This window comes from Rhincodon typus, chromosome 46, assembly GCF_021869965.1.
Source record: "Rhincodon typus isolate 14 chromosome 46, sRhiTyp1.1, whole genome shotgun sequence".
In the NCBI taxonomy this organism is placed as follows: domain Eukaryota; kingdom Metazoa; phylum Chordata; class Chondrichthyes; order Orectolobiformes; family Rhincodontidae; genus Rhincodon; species Rhincodon typus.
In genome coordinates, this window is record NC_063377.1 from 9,586,314 (window position 1) to 9,605,837 (window position 19,524).

General features: G+C 42.4%; 1 protein-coding gene across 2 annotated transcripts in view; it reads left to right on the forward strand.

Annotated features, from left to right (window-relative positions):
• Window positions 1-19,524, forward strand: part of ash1l (ash1 (absent, small, or homeotic)-like (Drosophila)) — a 208,409-nt gene that overhangs the window by 122,246 nt on the left and 66,639 nt on the right. For both annotated transcript variants that reach the window (XM_048620459.1, XM_048620460.1), the window contains exons 5-7: window positions 882-1,584; window positions 2,997-3,176; window positions 8,513-8,607. In XM_048620459.1, the coding sequence (XP_048476416.1) occupies window positions 882-1,584; window positions 2,997-3,176; window positions 8,513-8,607 (978 nt within the window). The remainder of the gene's footprint in view (window positions 1-881; window positions 1,585-2,996; window positions 3,177-8,512; window positions 8,608-19,524) is intronic.

Here is a 19,524-nt window from a genome sequence, read left to right on the forward strand (position 1 = left end):
TCCCCTCTGTGTGCATGTATATCTATTTGTTTTGGTTAGTTTCTTCCTCCCCCCTCCCCTTCTTTTGCTTTGGAATTGTGTATCTCTTACTCCATTGGTCTGTTCGCTCCCATTCACTCTTTTTGTGTGTAAATGTTTTTCTTTAACATGTCGTTTCATGCAATCCCTCCCCTGCTCCTCCCCAGAAAAAAAACTTTGTTCCATAGATATATGAGCAGGAATAGTGTAGGGAATTGCCAGCATTCAGAAAAGGCAAAATGACCGTTTGCTGAATGAGTACTGCTGCTGCTTGATTTTTGTCAAGTTGTAATGTGCATTTTCCTGACTCTAACTGAACATTTGTAGCAGCTGGAATACTTAAAGGGTGATGATATTGGGGTCCAGGTGTCTTGCCTCTACTCTCAGGCAACAGGATTTATCTGCACTTGTGTTACTGAAACAGAGTCCTGAACTCATTCCTGGTTCCAAGTGTAAAATTCCAAAACACCAAATCATTTCCCTTTTACTCAGTTGTATAAAGTTCCTGTTACAGCTCCACATCTTCTATTTTTCATAGAAGAGGCCTCATTCTTTGCCTCAAATTAATGAGTGAAGCACTGTACAAATACTTGATGAACTTGTGTTTAGGCCTTTCCTTCAAGCAAGCATTAACTCCATTGAAGTAACAATGCTATGTACACAACACCAAATGGCATAAATGTTAGCCCTGTATGTAATTCTGATACAAGTAGCAGTGCTCTTCACCATTTCCTTGTCTCGCTCAGCAGGACCCCACACTGTATAGCCTTCCATTACTGGAACAGTGCAGAAGCAGTGTTATTTATGGTTTACACTGCAGATGTTTGGCTTGTATTATGCTAATAAGATCCCTTCCTTTTCAGCTACAGGATCAGTATCACGAGGTACAAAGTTAGGAAGTCCAGTGGAGGAAGCTATTGAAAATGTAATTCAGCGTATAACGCAAGATGGGTCACAACAAATGGCTATAGAGAAGACCATAGAAGATGTTATAGCCAGTGTAACGGTTACTCGGCCTGACAGCCCACTAACTCCCACCTCTGGCAAAAGCTACAGTCAGGAAAGGTGCCAGAATAAACGGGCAGAAACACCTCCCACTCAAACTACTGTTTCTCCAAATAATCTCCTCGAGAATAGCCAGTTATCTACGGACAAACAGAATCTAAATGCTGGCCATCGACTGAAGAAGGGCAGAATAGAAGCTATTCAATGCCAGGCAAGGAGAATGTGCAATTTTGACAAAATCTTAGCCACCAAGAAGAACCTGGACCATGTCAATAAGATTCTGAAAGCAAAGAAATTGCAGAGGCAGTCACGGACAGGGAACAACATTGTGAAACGCAAGCGAGGCAGACCCAGGAAACGGGATTTGAGCCTCTCTCAAATTTGTGCCTCGCTGCCTGCTAAAGAAGATGAAACGCTTCCTCAGGAACCAAGTGAGAGTGCAGAGAAGGACAAGGAGTCTGACACAATCATGGATGTTATTGAATCGGTGCTGCAGAGTGTGAACCAGCAGCAGTCCGAGCATAGGAAGGGTGTGAAACGGAAAAGGCACTTGGAAGAAGAGTAAGTACCTGCGTTGCTCCACTTTCTCTGTACCTGTCCTCTTGACTCTTTGCTTCACAGTCACAAGGCAACACAATGAGGAGAGTGACCTGAGCTGGAGTTTAAATAATTCTCCACATTCTGGCATCACAAACATTGTATAAACACAGTCATCCAAGATGGCCCATACTTGCATTGTTGTTCACCAACAGTCTAAATCATAAGTCAAGATTGAGTATAAAGCTAATTAATAACCACATTAACTGGGTTTAATATAGTAAGTTCTTTAAAAATTACAAAATAACTTCTTGTTCTGTGTTGCCCAGTTTGGGCCTGGAGTGTGGAATTGTCTATGGATTTCACTCTACTTAAACTGCAAGGGAGGCTGCTTATGGCTTCCTTGTTTTCCTGGATTGGTTACTCTGGCATTGCTAGACGTTCTTTTGATTGACCGACCAGTATAGCTTGCCAGTACAGGGCAGCCAAGTTAAAATGTCAGTCAAGACTGAAATTTGAAGCCAACTCAAATCAAGTCAAGTTGTAAACTTTTCACTGTACTCGTGTGATAATAAACCTAATTCAAGTCTCAGAGTGGCTAGTCCAACAAATTCCATTTTAGAGTTGCAAGTGTAAGCTGGCATGACCAGGAATGTCTGGATTGCAGCCCCTCAAGTTCTGGCAGTCTGTTCCTCTCAATTTCAAACCTGGTTACACTCCTATTTAAATTCACAAGTCAGTCTAACTTTTGGAAAAAACAGTCCTTAACATTGCTGCTTCAGTGATGGCAAAATCCTAAATTAAATCACAATCTGTTGTTGTTTGCCATCTGAGATATCTGAAAATTAAAAGAACGTAAATTTAAACTTTTGAGATGGTAAGAACTGCTGGTGCTGGAGTCAGAGATAACACAGTGTGGAGCTGGAGGAACACAGCAGGCCAGGCAGCATCAGAGGAGCAGGAAAGTTGACGTTTCAGGTCGGGACCCTTCTTCAGAAATTCTTCATTCATGAAGAATTTCTGAAGAAGGGTCCCGACCGGAAATGCCAACTTTCCTGTGTTATCTCTAAATTCAAACTTTGATGCTTTTGAGGTTCTGGACCCATGAGGAATAATATTGGGAGTCTCCATGCTGCCGATGTATTTTCAAATCCAGTATCTTGAGCTTAAGCAAATGGCCATTTAGTTTTAAGGGGGAAGAAACGCCGGATTGGAAACTTAACTCTATTTCTTGCTTACAGGTTCTTTCAGACCTGCTAATTTCTCCAGTACGTTCTGTATTCGTTTTGTTTTGAGAGAACGTGTTGCAATAGGGAGGCTCTTCAATTACTTTTCAATCAGAGATCTGTAAATATTTTAACATTGCATGAAGTGTGCATCCACTGGTCAGGGCAGAGTATTGTTAAACTGCTGCATCTTTGTTCACTGCCAACCAGCTCTTCCGAGTTATCTTCAGAAGCAGCTGTCCCATCAAAGCCTGGAGGGAAGACAGCATCGACAGATTCCGTAACACCACCTCCACAGCCAACCATCCAGAGGGAAAAGAAGGCTCCACGCCCTCCTAAGAAAAAGTACCAGAAAGCAGGACTGTACTCTGATGTCTATAAGGTTCCTGAGTGAGTAAATTGTGAGAAATATTATCATCACTGTGTGCGGCTTTAGTCTTTCTTTTATTTAAATTATCCTAGCATTCTAAAGGCTAGTTTCTTGGTACAATAGTGTGTAAGTGGAAACGTTACAACAGAAGTGATTGCTGACTTAAGTAAGATGCATATATATTGCACTACACAGAAGGTTCTTCCGCTGAAAGGTTGTGCTTTTTATATTGTGCATAAGATTGGTCAGAGACTTTTTTGAAACTGAATTCTTATGATAGTTCTTTATCTCAATCAAGAGTCTGCTTTCTGTTTCACAGCAGACACTGGCAAGCTTGTTGGATACTTTCCTGTTCTCAAGTTTTATTTTCCATCTCCTGCTTATGGCGCTTTTCCATATATCTCTGTTGTTGACATGCTAACTGCTTCCCCCACTGGCTGCAAGTATCCTCGCATTGTAGCGGGGTGCCAGGTTTTGTGTTTAAAGATTGTAACTGATCTCACCACCTACTTATTTCCCAAGTGAGATAGTAGTAAGGCAGTTAGTCAGCCCACTCCAAGACTCTGACAGCTGTACTTTCCACCCAGCCACTGGCTGTTGGCTACATGGCCACAGGCACAGCTGAAGGGCCAGTTGTCTTATCTGTTTGCTTCCTTGACTTTTGAAGAAAGCCATGATTTCCCAACCTGCTGAGGAACCCCTTGCAGGGAACTATAGATTGGAACCAAATGCCATTTTGCTCTGGCAAACAAGTTCTATGCTACAAGGCTCTGTGCAGATTGTTGATTTTGTACATGTGAAGTATTATGCTTCAGGATAACTTCCTGGTTAAGATTCTTCTTGTGCAGCGAAAAAGGAGTTGACTGCCCAGTTTCACACTGGATTCTGTTCAACTGTTGGCGGAGGCTGGCACTTTCTAAGAGGAGGAGTATCTGGGGTTTTGTTGCACAACTTTACCCCACAGTAGAAGGTCTTATGGCCTGTGATTTCTCATTGTGGCTCCCACATGTCCCTGCTCCCCCCCCCCCCGAAAAAAAAACCCACCACCGCCATCGTTTAAGGCTTTGCAAGATCCAATTGGGAAAATCTGATACTGCCCAAGTAGTAGTCCTATGTACATGCAACAGTGTCACCAAATCTTTGCTGCTTTAATGCAGCGATATATTAATCTTCAGTCAGAAAGTAAATGGGCCAGTTTCTCACCAAATTCTATCAAGTGTAAGCCTTGGCATTACCTGCAGATGCCTTCTGCTTCGAACCATCCTTCCAGAGATGCGGGCTGTGTTCACATGTGGAGCTGGGGTGAAATGAAGGGCTAGTCTCTACCATAGCTAGCTTCTATTTTCTCTGTCATGGTTGAAGTGGGATTGACCAGATTGGACACCGCCAGTTTTCCCAGGATTAAATCTAGCAGCCCTGTGTGCTGTACTGTGGATGGATTTGCTTCACCACCAGGGGGTGCCATTGCTTTTACACTGGGTAGTTTGACATTGTGGTGTGGGTCATGCTGTACATCAGCTCTATAATTCTGAACAGGGAATTTCAACAAGTGTTAATCAGATATAGTCAGTTAGAATGTTCAACAGAAGAGCTGCAGACCACAGGGTGCCCGCAAGGATTGTCACACTTGCCAGGATGTCTTTCGTATAGCAGCAGCAGCAGTACCGTCCTCTTTGTGTCACTGAAGAGCGCAGTGTTAAAAGCCACACTGCCTTGCATCACAGGCCTCAATATACAGGCTTTACACTTCAACAAGGCTCTCCGTATCTCCAAAACTCCAAAGTTTTCAAGATCATAAACAGTGCAGAATATGGTCGCAGCTTCTGAGCAAATGCGGTTGGATCCAACAAGGTATCAGCAGCATCATTGGCCAGTTGTTGTGTTCCAGTGGTGTTGGTTGAAGGAAAAGTGATAGCTGGAACCCCTCGGTTTAGTTTCACCTAAAGTAAGACACTTTGACAATGCAATATTGCTCAGTATCACACTGAAATGAGTAGCAATTGAGTACCAGATTTTGGAGCAGTCTTGTGACTCAACTGATTACAACATTTCCAACAATGCCAAGCTGACAATTTTAACATAGTCTTGGGATTAGGATTTCTTCTGGCACTGTCATTACTGTTTGATCCTAGTTTCTGCTTTTCATGAGTAAAAGTAGAGAGTTGCTAGTTATGTGGCTCTGGCCCTAGAATTTTCTCAAATGCTTAGTCAAGGCGTAAGATATAAATTACTGAAGAGCTTAACAACATTTAGTGACAAGGACAACACTGGCCAATATTCAAATTTGTCATTTAGCCGGCTGGAGTAGTTGCTCTCTGTTGTCATATTACTTGGAGCCTGATCCCTGTTTGATTGCAATGAGAAAAATAATCATTCTGGCTATAACATGCTAAAGGAGTTAGAAGTGTGAAGTATTTCAGACACAAGCTCTTCTTGGGACTTGCCTTCCATGAATCTTTGGATCAGAGTAGAAGAATTCCTCTTTGCTGTATTGTTGCTAATGTTAAAAGTTTTTGAGTGGTCCTGTGAAGATCATTACCTCTCTTTGCCCCATCCAGAGCAAATGGTGAGCAAATGGGAGTTGATCTCCAAGTTGGAGGGAGAAGGTGAACCCAGGTCATGTGAGTCACCACCTAATGACAAGATCAAAGCCTGCAATGGCAAAAGAACAGCGTAGGTCACTCAGTGCCCCTTCCTAGAAGATATTAAGGCAACAAGAGGACCTTATACATGTGTTCAACAGAGTGAGCTTAATGCTTGGGGAACAGTCAGTATTTGATTCAGAAATTGCACGTGATCTTATGTGATCTCAGTTAGTGCTTTTTTTTCAGTCGGGTGGATTGGTGAATGTTTTAAAATGACCAAACAATGAGCATAGATTTTTCTCTTATTAAATTTATTTATTTCTTTAACCATATTCCTACTCAGTTTATAGGTCGGTGAATTTCTTTGCACGCTTCAGTACACTAAGATCCTTAAACAGCATGTTCCAAATGTATGACCACTGCCATCTAGAAGGACAAGGGCAACAGATACATGGAGAAACGACCACTTACACGTTCCCTTCCAAACCACTTATTGTCCTGACTTGGAAATATATTGCCAATCCTTCAGTATTGTTGGGACAAGATCCTGGAATTCCCTCCCAACAGCTTTGTGGTTCCATCTACAAAACATGGACTGCAGCAGTTCAAGAAGTCGGCTCACCACCACCATCCCAACGGCAACTAGGGGCAGGCAACAAACTCTGGCCCAGCCGGAGATGCCCACATCCCACGAGTAAATTTTTTTTAAAAAATCATCACATAAGTCACTTGTTCTCAATGAATTGCCCTTGGGTGCATTATAATTGTAACTCGTGCCTTCAGGCCCTTGGCATACAAGCCTCTGTCCTTTTGCTGTTTGTCTTTCCCCTTTGACTCATCCCATGGAAAACAGAGTAATGGAGCGTCACAGGGCTAAGCTCGCAACTATTTATGATCTCTATTAATAACCGGAATGCAAGAAGGGAATACATTGTTGCCACATTTTCAGACTATACAAAGATAGGTAGGGAAGTAAGTTATGAGGAGGACATAGTCCAAAGATTGATATAGATAGTTTGGATGATGGGCAAAAATTTGGCGGATAGAGTTTGATGTGGGGAAAATGAGATAATGGACTTTGGCGAAAAGAATGGAAAAGCAGAGTATTATTTGAATGGAGAGAGACTGCTGCATTACAGAGGGATCTGGGTGTCCTTGGACATGAATCACAAAAAAGTTAGAATGCAGCTACAGCAAGTTATTAGGAAGGCAAATGGAATAGTGGCCTTTATCACAGTTGGTTGGAGTTTTAATGCGGAGGGGTCTTGCTACGGTTGAACAGGCATTGGTTAAAGTCCTTATTTCCAGAGGGGTATACCTGTTGTCTTTTGAACAATGCTTGGGCTGTTTTATTCATTGAACTTCGTAAGAAAAGCATCTTGCATTCTTATAATGTGTCAGAGTCTAAGGAGGCTTGACAGGGTACAAACTTAGAAAATGTTTCCTCTCATGGGAAGTTCAGAACTGGGCACTCTGTGTAAAATAAGAGGTCTCCCATTTAATATGGAGAGTCAGGAGCAATTTCTTCTCTCAGGGTTCTTTACGAGAGAGCAATGGAAGCTGAATCCAAACCCTAAAACTCCCTCCCAAAGAGGCACCCAAAGGACTAGAGCAGTTTCTAAAGACAGCTCAAAACCACGTTCACCCAGGCAATTAAAAATGGGCAATAAATGCTAACAGAGCTGGAGAAATCCACATCCATGAAAATGAATTTAAAAATATGTACATCTTTCAAGACCGAAGTGGACAGGTTTTTGATCTGCAAGTGAATTGATGGCTATTTGTGGGGCGGGAAGGAAATGCAGGCAGGAAAGTGTTGAGTTGGGGCCACAATCAGATCAGCTTTGGCCTTGTTGAGTGACAGAGTAGATGTGAAGGGCTGAATCACCAACTGCTCATTTCTTGTGCTCTTGGTGGCAGCTTTCAGTTTTGAGGATCGTTGATTTTTTTAAAAGAAAAGGTGGGAGGAGCCTTGAGGTGCTAATTGGGACAGATTGGGCCAAATGTTCTTTTGTATGCCTTTGGTAAATCAAAACCCCACATCATATGGTGGAGCACAACATTCCCTTCGTGCTGTGCTGTACCTGCCCTGCAGGTATTTATTACAACCATTTAAGAGGAGCTTTACTGTATACCTAGCCCCGTGCTGTATTTCGCTTGGGAGTATTTGACTTGGGGTTGGTGTGTACTTACTGGGAACATGTCCCCTTCCCTGGTAATAGTATCCACCATTTAAGCACGTGCATTTGTTTTTCCATGTTTATAAACATGTTGGCATAAGTGTGATATGGATCTTGTGTAATGTAGAGGAAATAATGAATAAAATCAGAGCTTAGGACCTGAAGTTGCTGCCTAGTCATATCTTATCTTTGTTGTTTATTGGTAAAAGATTACTGGTAAATTGATTAGTTTGTTATATATTATACACTAGATCAAAAATTAGATATCAAGTCTGTTCCATTTCATGTTATCAGGAGTAAATTGATGAGACCATGACAGGTGAAAGTGTCTTATAATGCAGCACTGCTGAAGTAGCACCAATATGATAGTAATGTACATTATCAGGCTCTCTAGTGAAACACCAGCATTGCAGACATACTGCTTGGGCTAAGTGTGTTTAAAAACCTCTGCCATATGGTTGGCTACCAAGAGAAGCCAGCTTTCATAAGGGTGAAGTTTCAATTGTTCGTAATATTTCATTGCTGCCTAATTAAATTGAAGCACTCTATTCTGTGTTCCCAATTTTAATCAACATCTTTTTTCTTCTTTAGTCCAAAGAGTCGCCTGATTCTGGTGAAGAAGGAGAAGCTGGAGTACATTCCTGGAGAGCATGACTATGGGCTTTTCCCAGCCCCAATCCATGTTGGTAAGTCTTGCAATGCTCTGATATTACTGCGTTCGGCCTGTTTTAAGTGGGTTTGCAGGGAATATTTGGAAAGAGTGAGTGGACTTACAGAATCTTCTTTCTGACTGCTAATGGATTGAGAAAGTGTGATTAGCCTATGTCTTCTGTCAGTTACTTTACATTTTAAAAACCATGGCCTGTACCAAGCATGCATCTCTCTTGCTGTTAGTCGCAGCAGAAGTATAGGATCTCTGAATTTCATTTGTTTTGATGAAACAGTTGCCCACTTCCTGTGATTGCAAGCCTATATTTATGCACCCCTAAGCATTGCCTCCTTTCCCAAATTTGGTTTGTCTGGTTTCTACTCCTCTCAACTGTTTGCAGATCTCTGCATCTTGCATTCTTTTGTGTTTAATGGTCAACATATGTTTTAATAACAGCAAATGCCATTGCTGAGAGATTTCTGCAGGTCTCATGATCTTTCCCTTAGTCAGTTGTCTCTTAACAATTGTTGAATTCCGTTGATTAATTCTATATTACAAATTGCAGGACAAGGGGTGTGGTGATAGTGTCCCCACCTCTGAGCTGATATGTCTGGGTTCAAGTCCTACTTGGTCCAGAGGTGTGTCATAGCATATCTGAATACAACAATTGAATAAAAATGTCTACAAACAGAGCACACGAGGCACTTGGTTAAATATTATTCAATTAACTGGTGCAAATCCTGGAGCCAAGCAATAGCCTCCTTATTTGCTGAGTTCAGGGTGATTAGTCTGCCATCTAGTCTAGTATGAAGGAGATGTTCCTCTGTAACATGCAGATTTGTTTGTGTGTCTCAACCAGAGCAATAAGGAAGTTGTACTAAGGCCCTGGCAGTGATGGTTGGCTATCCGGGTGTCCTGTCTTGCCCTGAACCTGTTTAGCCAGGGCAAGTCTCATTTAAGAATTGCATATATGCCACACAAAAAGACTTCAACAGTGCTGATAACCTCATGTATTTGAACCCTGGTCAAATAGTGTAACCCTAGACAAATAATTCCATCATAATAAGCAGAAGTGAGTCATTTTCAAATTGTTTTGTCAGGTGCACCAATAGATACTGAAAGTATTATTGTTTATTCCTTCCATAGAATTCATCCCAATTTGAGATTCTGCTGCCTGTCACTGACATCTGTGCAGATAGGTGTGCAGTATATGTTCACTAAACACACCCCACACCTCATTTTAACCCTATAACAAAGGGATTTTGAGGACTAGGAAGAAAACTGTTTGGCCTAAAAGCCCGTCAGGTTTGCCAGGGTTGCCATCCCTTCACCATGTTCACTCCACCTCTCCAGTTAGAGTTTTCAAGTCAAAATGTTGCTGGTAACTGACTTTTGCTTCCTGTTCTCCGTTTATTCGGAAAAAATCCACCTGGTTTGTCTGCCAGGGTTTGACCTGTTAACTTTTTGCCTCAAGTCATTAGGATGAGTGATTTATCTTAGCCCACAGTGGCTCTTTCCTTCATAATGTTACAACTGCTGAAAATATTGGGGTGTAAAAACTGATTAAACTACCCCCATTGCTACCTGTCCCTCCATGAACCTTGACTCTTTGGGGTGCATAGTCTCACTTTGCTGAGGAATGCAGGATGTAACGACTAAGCTGATAACAATATTGACAGTCGTGCAGGGTTTCTTGTCTTCCAAGCAGCAGGAAGATGTTTCAACCTCGTTCATTACCAAGGATAGCATTTGTTGCATTGCTGCTGTTATGTTGGGCAGGTGCCAGATGATGTAATTGCAGCTGCATAGGGTGTATATTACGTCTACAGTAAAAATATGTCAGTGAATGGTCCAGTCATTTCTAAGAACCACACAGAAGAGAAATGATCGAAGTATTACTAGGCAAGGAATTTCAACAATTGAGTTTGTTGTAAACTGGTGACCAAGGTACATTTACCTAGATTTGACCTCTGCATAGGCTGATCATGTCTCAGCAAAAGCTCTGTTAGTATATGAGTGCTCCATATGGACAATGGGTGGGCGTGCTGGAGAATCCAGTGCGGAGCACGGTCTTGCGACACATTGTACATATTTTTTAATTGACCATTCTAAGCCTAGAACTTTCTCCAAGGGATCCACACAATACCAGGAGAACCAGGGAAACTAGCAACTCTATTGATCTTGGATGTAACACAAAACAACAGGTTTACTCATGATGAAATGTTGATTGTAAGTTGCGTACTTCTGGAATCAACAGAATGAAATACATTGTAGTCCAGAAAGAAAAAGTGGGTGCAAGGTAGCATTTATGTAACACCCTGCAAACTTTTGATGCCCCACAATGCTTTGCTGACCCCTGGGGTAGTCCTTTTATATTGCCTCATGACTTTGAAAAGCCTCTGGTCGAGTTCACATTTTCAGGCTTTTATTCCTAGCAGAGTAATGTGCTTGCTGCTTGGCAATACAGCTTGTTGTTATCTTGTATGTTCTACAAACTTCAAAGTGAAAAGTTGGAGAAGTGGGGTAGTTACCATACTCAACAACTCCAACCTAAAGTGCGTTCAGCTTTCTTTTGAAGTAGTGGTTGCCATTGAGAAAGTCAGATGACACAAGCAACAAGTTAAAGATAAAGGTTGTGCTAGTTACTAAGCAGCCCTCTGGGTTCACATACTCTTACACCCTATAACTTTGTTCCTATTTAAGAGCCTGTTTGGTTTGCCGGCAGCTGCCCTCTGTTAACAGCTTTTATGCACTTGGCAGCACTCCATATCACTTGAAAAGAGACACTTGTTTTGTCCAGTGAGGTCAAAGTGGGAACAAGGGAAAGAAGAATAAAACCATATCCAAGATAAGTTTGATTCTTCCTGAAGCCAGTTTAGGGTTACATGAAGTGTGTCTGAACAGCCAATATTGCGCTCAGATAAAAATGCATATTGTGGAAAGATGAGGTAAATAGACCAAATATTCTCCCTTTTGATTGGGAGGGCATCGGAATAACATGGATAAAAATAATATGCTACAGTATAAAGACGAAATGGAGATTGGTATTAGGTAATGATACTCATTTAACGAGCAGGCTTGATGCATCAAATGGCCTCCATCTGCACCATAATACTTCTGTAATTGTGAACTAAGCCCTCACAGTCTTGTACTCTTTTCAGTAACAAACAGTATTATGAAACCATACTGAGGTGGAGAAAACCTTGCTTTGGACTGTTAATGTTGCCTGTTTTGTTTCCCTTTGTTCTATTTCAGTACAAGGATTTAAAGTAATTCATTGGGAAGCACTTGGTGACCTTTTTGAGAAAGATGATCTGCGTTAACATTTCCATGTTCCCTTGTTTGTTCTGTGAAGGTGTGGCCATTCAAAATCACTGGTCCCTCTTGCTGCTTAGTCCATCAGTTTCCGTTCTTCTGTGGTCAGCTTGCTTCCTGACATCAGGCCCTCCCCAGTTGAGAGGGTTAGATAGTTTGGAGTTTGCCAACTAACATAGGTTTGGTTTAGGGATGTCCCTTCTCATCAGGGCTTTTATTTTCCTGATTTTCATTGCTATCCTGACGCTTGACTTGAAGTGTGCCCACATGGATTGCTAAAGAATGCAGGATATGAATTGGCTGTCCTTCAGACCTATGTGGAAGATTTAACGGTCCTACTCCCTGTGAAAGCACGCATCATTGTATGTGTGTGGAGAGAAACAGAAAGGCCTGCATATACTCAGCAGACCGGGACAATGTGTGTAGATAGAAAGAGAGTTAACTCTTGAAAGTTGGCTTTTCATTAGAACTGGAAAGGTTTGGGATATTAAGAATGTGCAGACGAATGGGGGAGTGGTCAATAAAAGTAGAGGTACATGATGGAGTGAAATGTGGGAGTGATTAATGAACAAAGGGGCTGCAAGCTATCTGTAGTAAAAATGTATAACACAGTAAAAAGAGATAGCAAGAACTGCAGATGCTAGAGTCAGAGACAATAAAGTGTGGAGCTGGAGGAACACAGCAGGCCAGGCAGCATCCAAGGAGCAGAAAAGTTGACGTTTCAGGTTGGGACCCTTCTTCAGAAATAGGGAGGGGGAAGGGAGCTCAGAAATAAATAGACAGAGGAGGGGTGGGGTTGGGGAATGTAGCCGGGATGGTGATAGGTGAGTGCAGGTGGGGAGTGGTGGGGATTGGTGGGAGGGACGGATAGGTGGGAGAGAAGATGGACAGGTTGTGTCAGGTCAAGGAGTCGGGGATGAGAGGGAGGATTGGACATGGGGATGAGGCAGGGGCTGGGGAGATTTTAAAACTGGTGAATTCTACGTTTAGGCCATTGGCTGTGGGCTCCCGAGGTGGAATATGAGGTGTTGCCCCAACAGTTTGCGTGTGCTGCCTTTGTGGCACGAGAGGAGGCCTAGGACAGACATGTCACCCAGGGAGTGGGAGGGAAAGTTAAAATGGCCAGCGACCAAAAGGTGTTTTTGTTTGTTGCATACAGAGCGCAGATGCTCTACAAAACGGTCCCCGACTCTATGCTTGGTCTCACTGATGTAGGGGAGGCCACATCGGGAGCCAACAGATACAGTAGACCAAGTTGGCGGATGTACAGGCGAACCCCTGTCTGATATGAAAGGTTTGCTTTGGGTCTTGACTGGAGGTGAGGGGGAGAGGTGTAGGAGCACCTCCTGCGGTTACAGGGTAAGGTGCCCGGTGTGGTGGGGTTAGTGTGGAGCGGATGAGGGAGTCGTGGAGTGAGTGGTCCCTACGAAAGGCAGATGGGGGTGGGGAGGGAAATTGCCCGATGGCCTAAACGTAGAATTCACCAGTTTTAAAATCTCCCCACCCCCAGCCCCATCCCATGTCCAACCCTCCCTCTCATCCCTGCCTCCTTGACCTGACCCAATCCGTCCATCTTCTCTCCTACCTATCCGCCCCACCCATCCCACTGACCAATCTCCACCACTCCCTACCTGCATTCACCTATCACCATCCACCTGCCTTCCCCAGCCCCATCCCTCCTCTGTCTATTTATTTCCAGCTCTGTTCCCTCTCTCCATTTCTGAAGAAGGGTCCCAATCCGAAATGTCAACTTTCCTGCTCCTCTGATGCTGCCTGGCCCGCTGTGTTCCTCCAGCTCCACACTGTATTAACCCAGTAAAAACATTTAGGCTACCAGCAAGGGGTGAAGAAACACTGACAAGCCCTTCCAAAGTCTGTTCTTACCAATTATTTCAGTGTGCCAGACTCCTTACCTCCCCTCACCTCCAAGAAGGTGCAGTCAACTGCGTTTCTACAGCCTATTAATCCAACCATTTCTGGCAAAATGCTGGAGACCAACTGATTGTGACTGATACTGTGCAGTGAGCCTAGTCCTGAGGTGATATGAGCTGCTGCTGCAGTAGGGCCTCCCACCCTTTGGCCTTGTTGAGAATGGATGGACCGATGCTGTCTGAAGGTTGGCCATGTTCTGACAGAATGCTTCCAGTTTTGGCATTTGACCAATAATGGAAGTCATTTATTGCCTTGTACATGCTTGGATAGGCTTCTGACCTAATTTCATAGCAGCCTGGATGACAGGCTTTTTAATACAACCTGAGGTCTTAGATTCTCCTGTACGCCAGGAAATCTGATATTCGTTCTACACACAGTAACATTTGACAGAATGAAGCACTTAACTGGTACAAACTGAATTAAAGAATTTTTTTTGCAAGTGCCTTTCAAATGTTAATAGTGAAATATCAGTGTGAGAGTTAGAGAGGGCTTCAGTTTCCAGCATTTCCTTGCCCATGTTTGGCCAGGGAAATAGAGATGTTTTTGGAGTGGTACTTCAATCCTTCTCTACCCCAGCACAGTTTCTTCCTTATTATACCATGTTTAGCAGGTAACGATGTTAAGTGTTGGAATTGCTGGACCAGAACTAAGATGTTTAGACGTGTAACACTACCCAGTTTTTCATAGTACTTCCTCAGAGTTGTGGGTTCCTGCTAGGGTCTAGTTAAGAGGCTGAAACCTGTGTGCATTAGCCATCACAACCAGACCTGATTCCCGTTATCAGCAGGCGCTCACATGCATCAGTAGTGGTCACTGGGTTGTGATGAGAAACAGGAAGATGTTGCAGCTCTTGGACTTTGTGCCACCCTTTACATTCCTTAATTGTGAACCAGGTAAATGGTATTGAGTTCCTCATGTCATTCCCTGACTATCTGATTAAGGCAGTGAGTGAAGACCAGGAAAATCCCATTGTTGTGCTGAGTTAGCACAGATAATAGTTGAATATTACAGTTGTTCATGATGCTCCTGGCTTGAGAAAAATTGGCCATAGTTTTCTTTTCCAATCACTCTCTGTCCAGGAAATTAGGGATGCATTTGAGATTCATGTTGTGTTTAACTGGGTTTCCTTAACTCCCCTCCCGTCACCCACTATGGTCAAATACTGGCTATTGCATTCATGAAGAATGATGCCCATTGAACTGTATCCCATCAAGATTAATGTCTTTGGGTAAAATTTCAACGTGATGGCAAATGGGACTAAGTTAGATTGGGATGTCTGGTCAGTGCAGACTAGTTGTTTCGATGCTGTATAACACAATGACTCTGTGGCTGGAGCAGGCAAAATGCTGCAGATGCTGGAAATGCTGAGAATCCTTCTCATTGACTGATTAGCTGATGTTGATTAATTTATTGCAAACCGTTGAAACTAAAGCTAAACAGGCTCCTGTGACACAGTAGTAGTGTACCTCTGGGACCAGGCAGCCCGAGTTCACATCCCACCTGCTCCTGTACTCTCTTTGTCTCCCTTGCTAATCAAGAATCCATCTAAGTCCTTAAAAATATTTAGTAACTCTGTCCCCACCTCTCTTTGTGGAAGAGAATTCCATAGAGTAACCATTCTCTTCACTTCTGCCTTAAATGGGAGATCCCTTTTTTTTTGGATTGTTCTAGTTCTTGTCTCTCTTTATGCAGGGAAATATCCCTTTGACATCTACCCTATCAAGTCCACTTGAAACTGGAGACCTTAGTCTAGGTTAACATTGCTAGAAATTTGTGAATTACTGTTAGGCTTTATCTGGAGTATGTGGACGACAACCTCAGGAAGGGTATAGAGGAATTCTGTGTGGATGATGAATGACCTCTGTAACGAGGAGAGGCAGGAGCAGTTAAGACAAACTGTACTTTGACTAGACACAGTGAAAGAGGTGACCTAGTAGAGATTTTTAACAGAATAAATTTTGATAGAACTCATAGAGAAAAGCTGTTGCTGTGCTGAGTGGGTCAATAACTAAAAGTCATTAATTTGAATTCATTGGCAAGCGATCTAGAGGGTAAGCAAAGTGGGATGTCTTCCTTGGTGCAGTGTCAGGTGCTTCACTGAAAGGTAGTGGAAGCTGATTCCATGAATAATTGGATAATTATTTTAGGGGGAAGAATTTTCTGGGTTCTGTGGGCCAAATGGCTGCCTCCTGTGCTGCATGTTTCTATGATACTGATACTGCTGCAGTTCAGGGAGAGTGCTGCTCCATCAAGATGCCATAATTCAAATGTTAAACCATCTATACCTTCAAATGTTTGTACAAGATTTCTTGGCACATTTTGAAGAACCGTATTGTGCTCCCATTTGCAGATATTTATCTCCTGCATCAGTGCCACTTTAAAAAAAAATCTGATCATTTTACCTAGCACTGTGGGATACTCCTGTGCCTGTATTGGCTTCTGAATTTCCCCACATTACAGCTGCGCTTAAAAGTAATTAAGTGCTCTGAAGGGCTTTGAAACATCCTGCAGATGTGAAAGTTTCTGTATCAATGCAGTTTCTTTCTATTTGTATTATGTACAAATTTTATTTAAATTGAGATTGCTGAAGCAAATCTGGAGCAGAAGTTTAACTTTTTATTTAAGAAACTCTTAGGCCTAATATATCTGTGTCCAACGTTACTCATGGACCAAGAATGGGTGGCTACCAAAAAGAATAAAATGTCCGAACACTGCATTTTGGAAGTGCCAAAAGGCCAGGGTGTGACAGTGTCTGAACTGGAGACTCTGCATCAGAACAAGAAAGTATATGTTTTTTCAGGAGAAATTAAGCATGTTTTAGTCATCAATCGGCTTTTGGAAGCTTCTTCACAAAAATGCAGATGGAGTGTTTCATTCAAAGCTTTTAAGTTCCTCCTCCTTTGAGTTGTCAAGTTACACCAAGATTATTTTTTAGCTTCCCCCTCATAGAGTTCTAATCATGACATTCTAATGTATACTCTTGAATAGATAAGCCAATGAAACAGCTATTTACTGTAAACCACCTATATGTTTGGTGCAGCAGAGTCATTCAGAAATAGTTAATACAAACCTACCTTCCTGTGCCTACATAACTGGCTTTCCTGTGCTTTCCCCAAGTTGGACTCCCAAGTGGAAAATCGCAACTGATCAGGCAGCCTGTCAAAGACTCTGAAAGAAAACTAGCCAAGGTAACAACGTAGCCACAGTTGAGAACTTAAGAGGAAGCTTAGGTTGTGTCTGTCTTGGTTCAATGCGTGTTTGCCACTATATAGTCTCTGTTAAAGTGGGAGTCATGGTTCAGAAAAATTGCATTTGATGGGAGACTTCAATAGGAAGGATGTTGTTATGCTTGAGAGGGTGCAGAAAAGATTTACAAGGGTATTGCCAGAACTGAAGGGTTTGAGTTATAGGGAGAGGCTGAACAAGTGGAACTTTTTTCCCTGGAACATCAGTGGCTAAGGGGTGACCTTATAGAGATTTATAAAATCATGAGGAGCCTGGATAGGGTGAATAGCCACGGTCATCTTCCCAGAGTAGGGGAGTCCAAAACTAGAGAATATTAGTTTAAGGTGAGGGGGGAAGAAATTTAAAAGGACCTGAGGGATACCTTTTTCACTCGGAGGGTGGTGTGTGCATGGAATGAGCTTCCAGAGATAGTGTTGGAGGCTGGTACAGCTGCAACATTGAAAAGGTATCTGGGTGGGTATATGAATAGGAAGGTTTTAGAGGGATATGAGCCAAATGCCGGCAAATGGAACTAAGACAGATTGGGATATCTGGTCCGCACAGACGTTCATTTTAGGAATTTATCCTCTTGTCTCTGGCCAGTCTCTTCAAACATCTCTTATTGCCTCTCTGCTCAACAACATAACAATTGTACATGTGGCAGTTCCTCTTCCATTGTCACTTTAGTATTTTATTTCATTTACCCTCTCCCTGTCACAGTCACTCTTATTACTTTGTTAAGTAAGTAATTTCAGACTAAATCTTGCAGCTATTGGTGTCATTCATTTGCCAGTGTGCTTGCCTTGCTACTAAATTGGACCTTAGTACAAGGTAAATTCAGTACATGGATAAGGAAAAACTTTACTCTGAAGTTGAGAAATGTAAGAAATATTTAGCTGAAGTATTTAGCATTGGGCTAGTTTAAATATAGATGAAGGTGAGTAACTTGGTGAGGAATAGTTGGGAGAACTGTACTCCAGGAGCTGGAATTTGGAAGGAGAGTTTTGTACTAGAGGATGAACTTCCCTAGGAGAATTGTACTGTTGGAGGGTCTCTGAGGGGTCAGCCGGCATGGAGGGAGGGTCTCTGAGGGGTCAGGTGGGAAGGAAGGAGGGGGCATTAAAGGTGATTTCACTGGAATAGAATTGTATGAAAATGTACTTCCAGTTGGAGGGTTGTGTAAATTTAAAGGCACACAATAGCTATTGTAAATTTTATAATTGCATTTCCTGTGCATTCTGTGATCCATACTTGAGTTGATGTAAACAGAGATTTTCATCGTATTCCTCTGTATAACAAGCCCTTTGCTTCTGCTCAACAATGGAATGGATTTGAAGCGGGATGCTGTGATAGTTAGTAAAAACCAACGTTTGGAATGGAATTGAGGGACTACAGAGCTTGTATCTTGCACAAAATGACAGAAATCTGTTGCCCGAACTGTGTATGTGCTGTCCACCCTCTGATAGTCATTGCTTTGTTGAGCTGTTCTTTGTAAGCCAGGCATTTCTTGGCAAATGTTCTGCAGATTTACTAAGTCTGAACCAAACAAGAGTTCACATTTGTGCTTTTGCTTTGAAAGGAGGAAATAATGAGGTGAGGTGCTTCGAAAAGGTCTGTGCACACTGAGTTTGGCTGGAGTTCTGTTGGATCTGTTTGAAAGAAATTCGTTTACAGCTTCTCACTTGACAAACAAAAGATAAATCAAACCAAAAGAGCAATTCAAAAAAAAAAATCCTTAAACTCATTAAACAGTTGTGTTTTGTAGGCAGGCCTCTGTCAAGTATGGCCTAACAACGTTAAAAACTAGCAGATATTGACACAGTAGCCTCGAAGAAAGAGGTTGTGTTTTTAAAGTACTTTATCATGTACACTGACATCTCGAAGTGTTCTGTATCCAATGGATTGCTGTTGAAGTATGGTTGCTGTAGTTACGTAGGAAATCCCAGTGAGTTGATGCACAACAACATTCTAAAAACACATGAAATAAATGGTGAGTTTGGGATGTTTGCCAGGACACCAGGGAGCTCACTGATCATCTTAGAATGGTGCCATGGAACTGCTCATATCCATCTGAACAGGCAGACGGAGTCTCAGTTTAATGTCTCAACTGCTCAAAGGCACCTCCAGCAATAATCTAGCCTCTCAACACTGCACTGGAGTGTCAATCTGGATTAGGTTAGAGTGATATTAGCAAGGTAGAGGCATACTATATGCCCACAGTACCTGCAGAAATCCATACTAATGTAAGTGCTAATAAATAAGCAGGCTTCAGTTTAGGTACTTTGAACCTGTGGTTGGTGGGTGCCATACAGCAGAACGAATTAGAGATGCACCAGTGATTCTGTGGTACAATGTATTACAAAACAGTGGCTAGTAGTTTCTTGGGGGCAGAGGTTGTAAGGTGGAAAATCTTTGGAAATTCACCTATAAACCATGAACCTCTTTGTGGTTGATTACAGAATAGGTAACGTTCTTTGCTGGG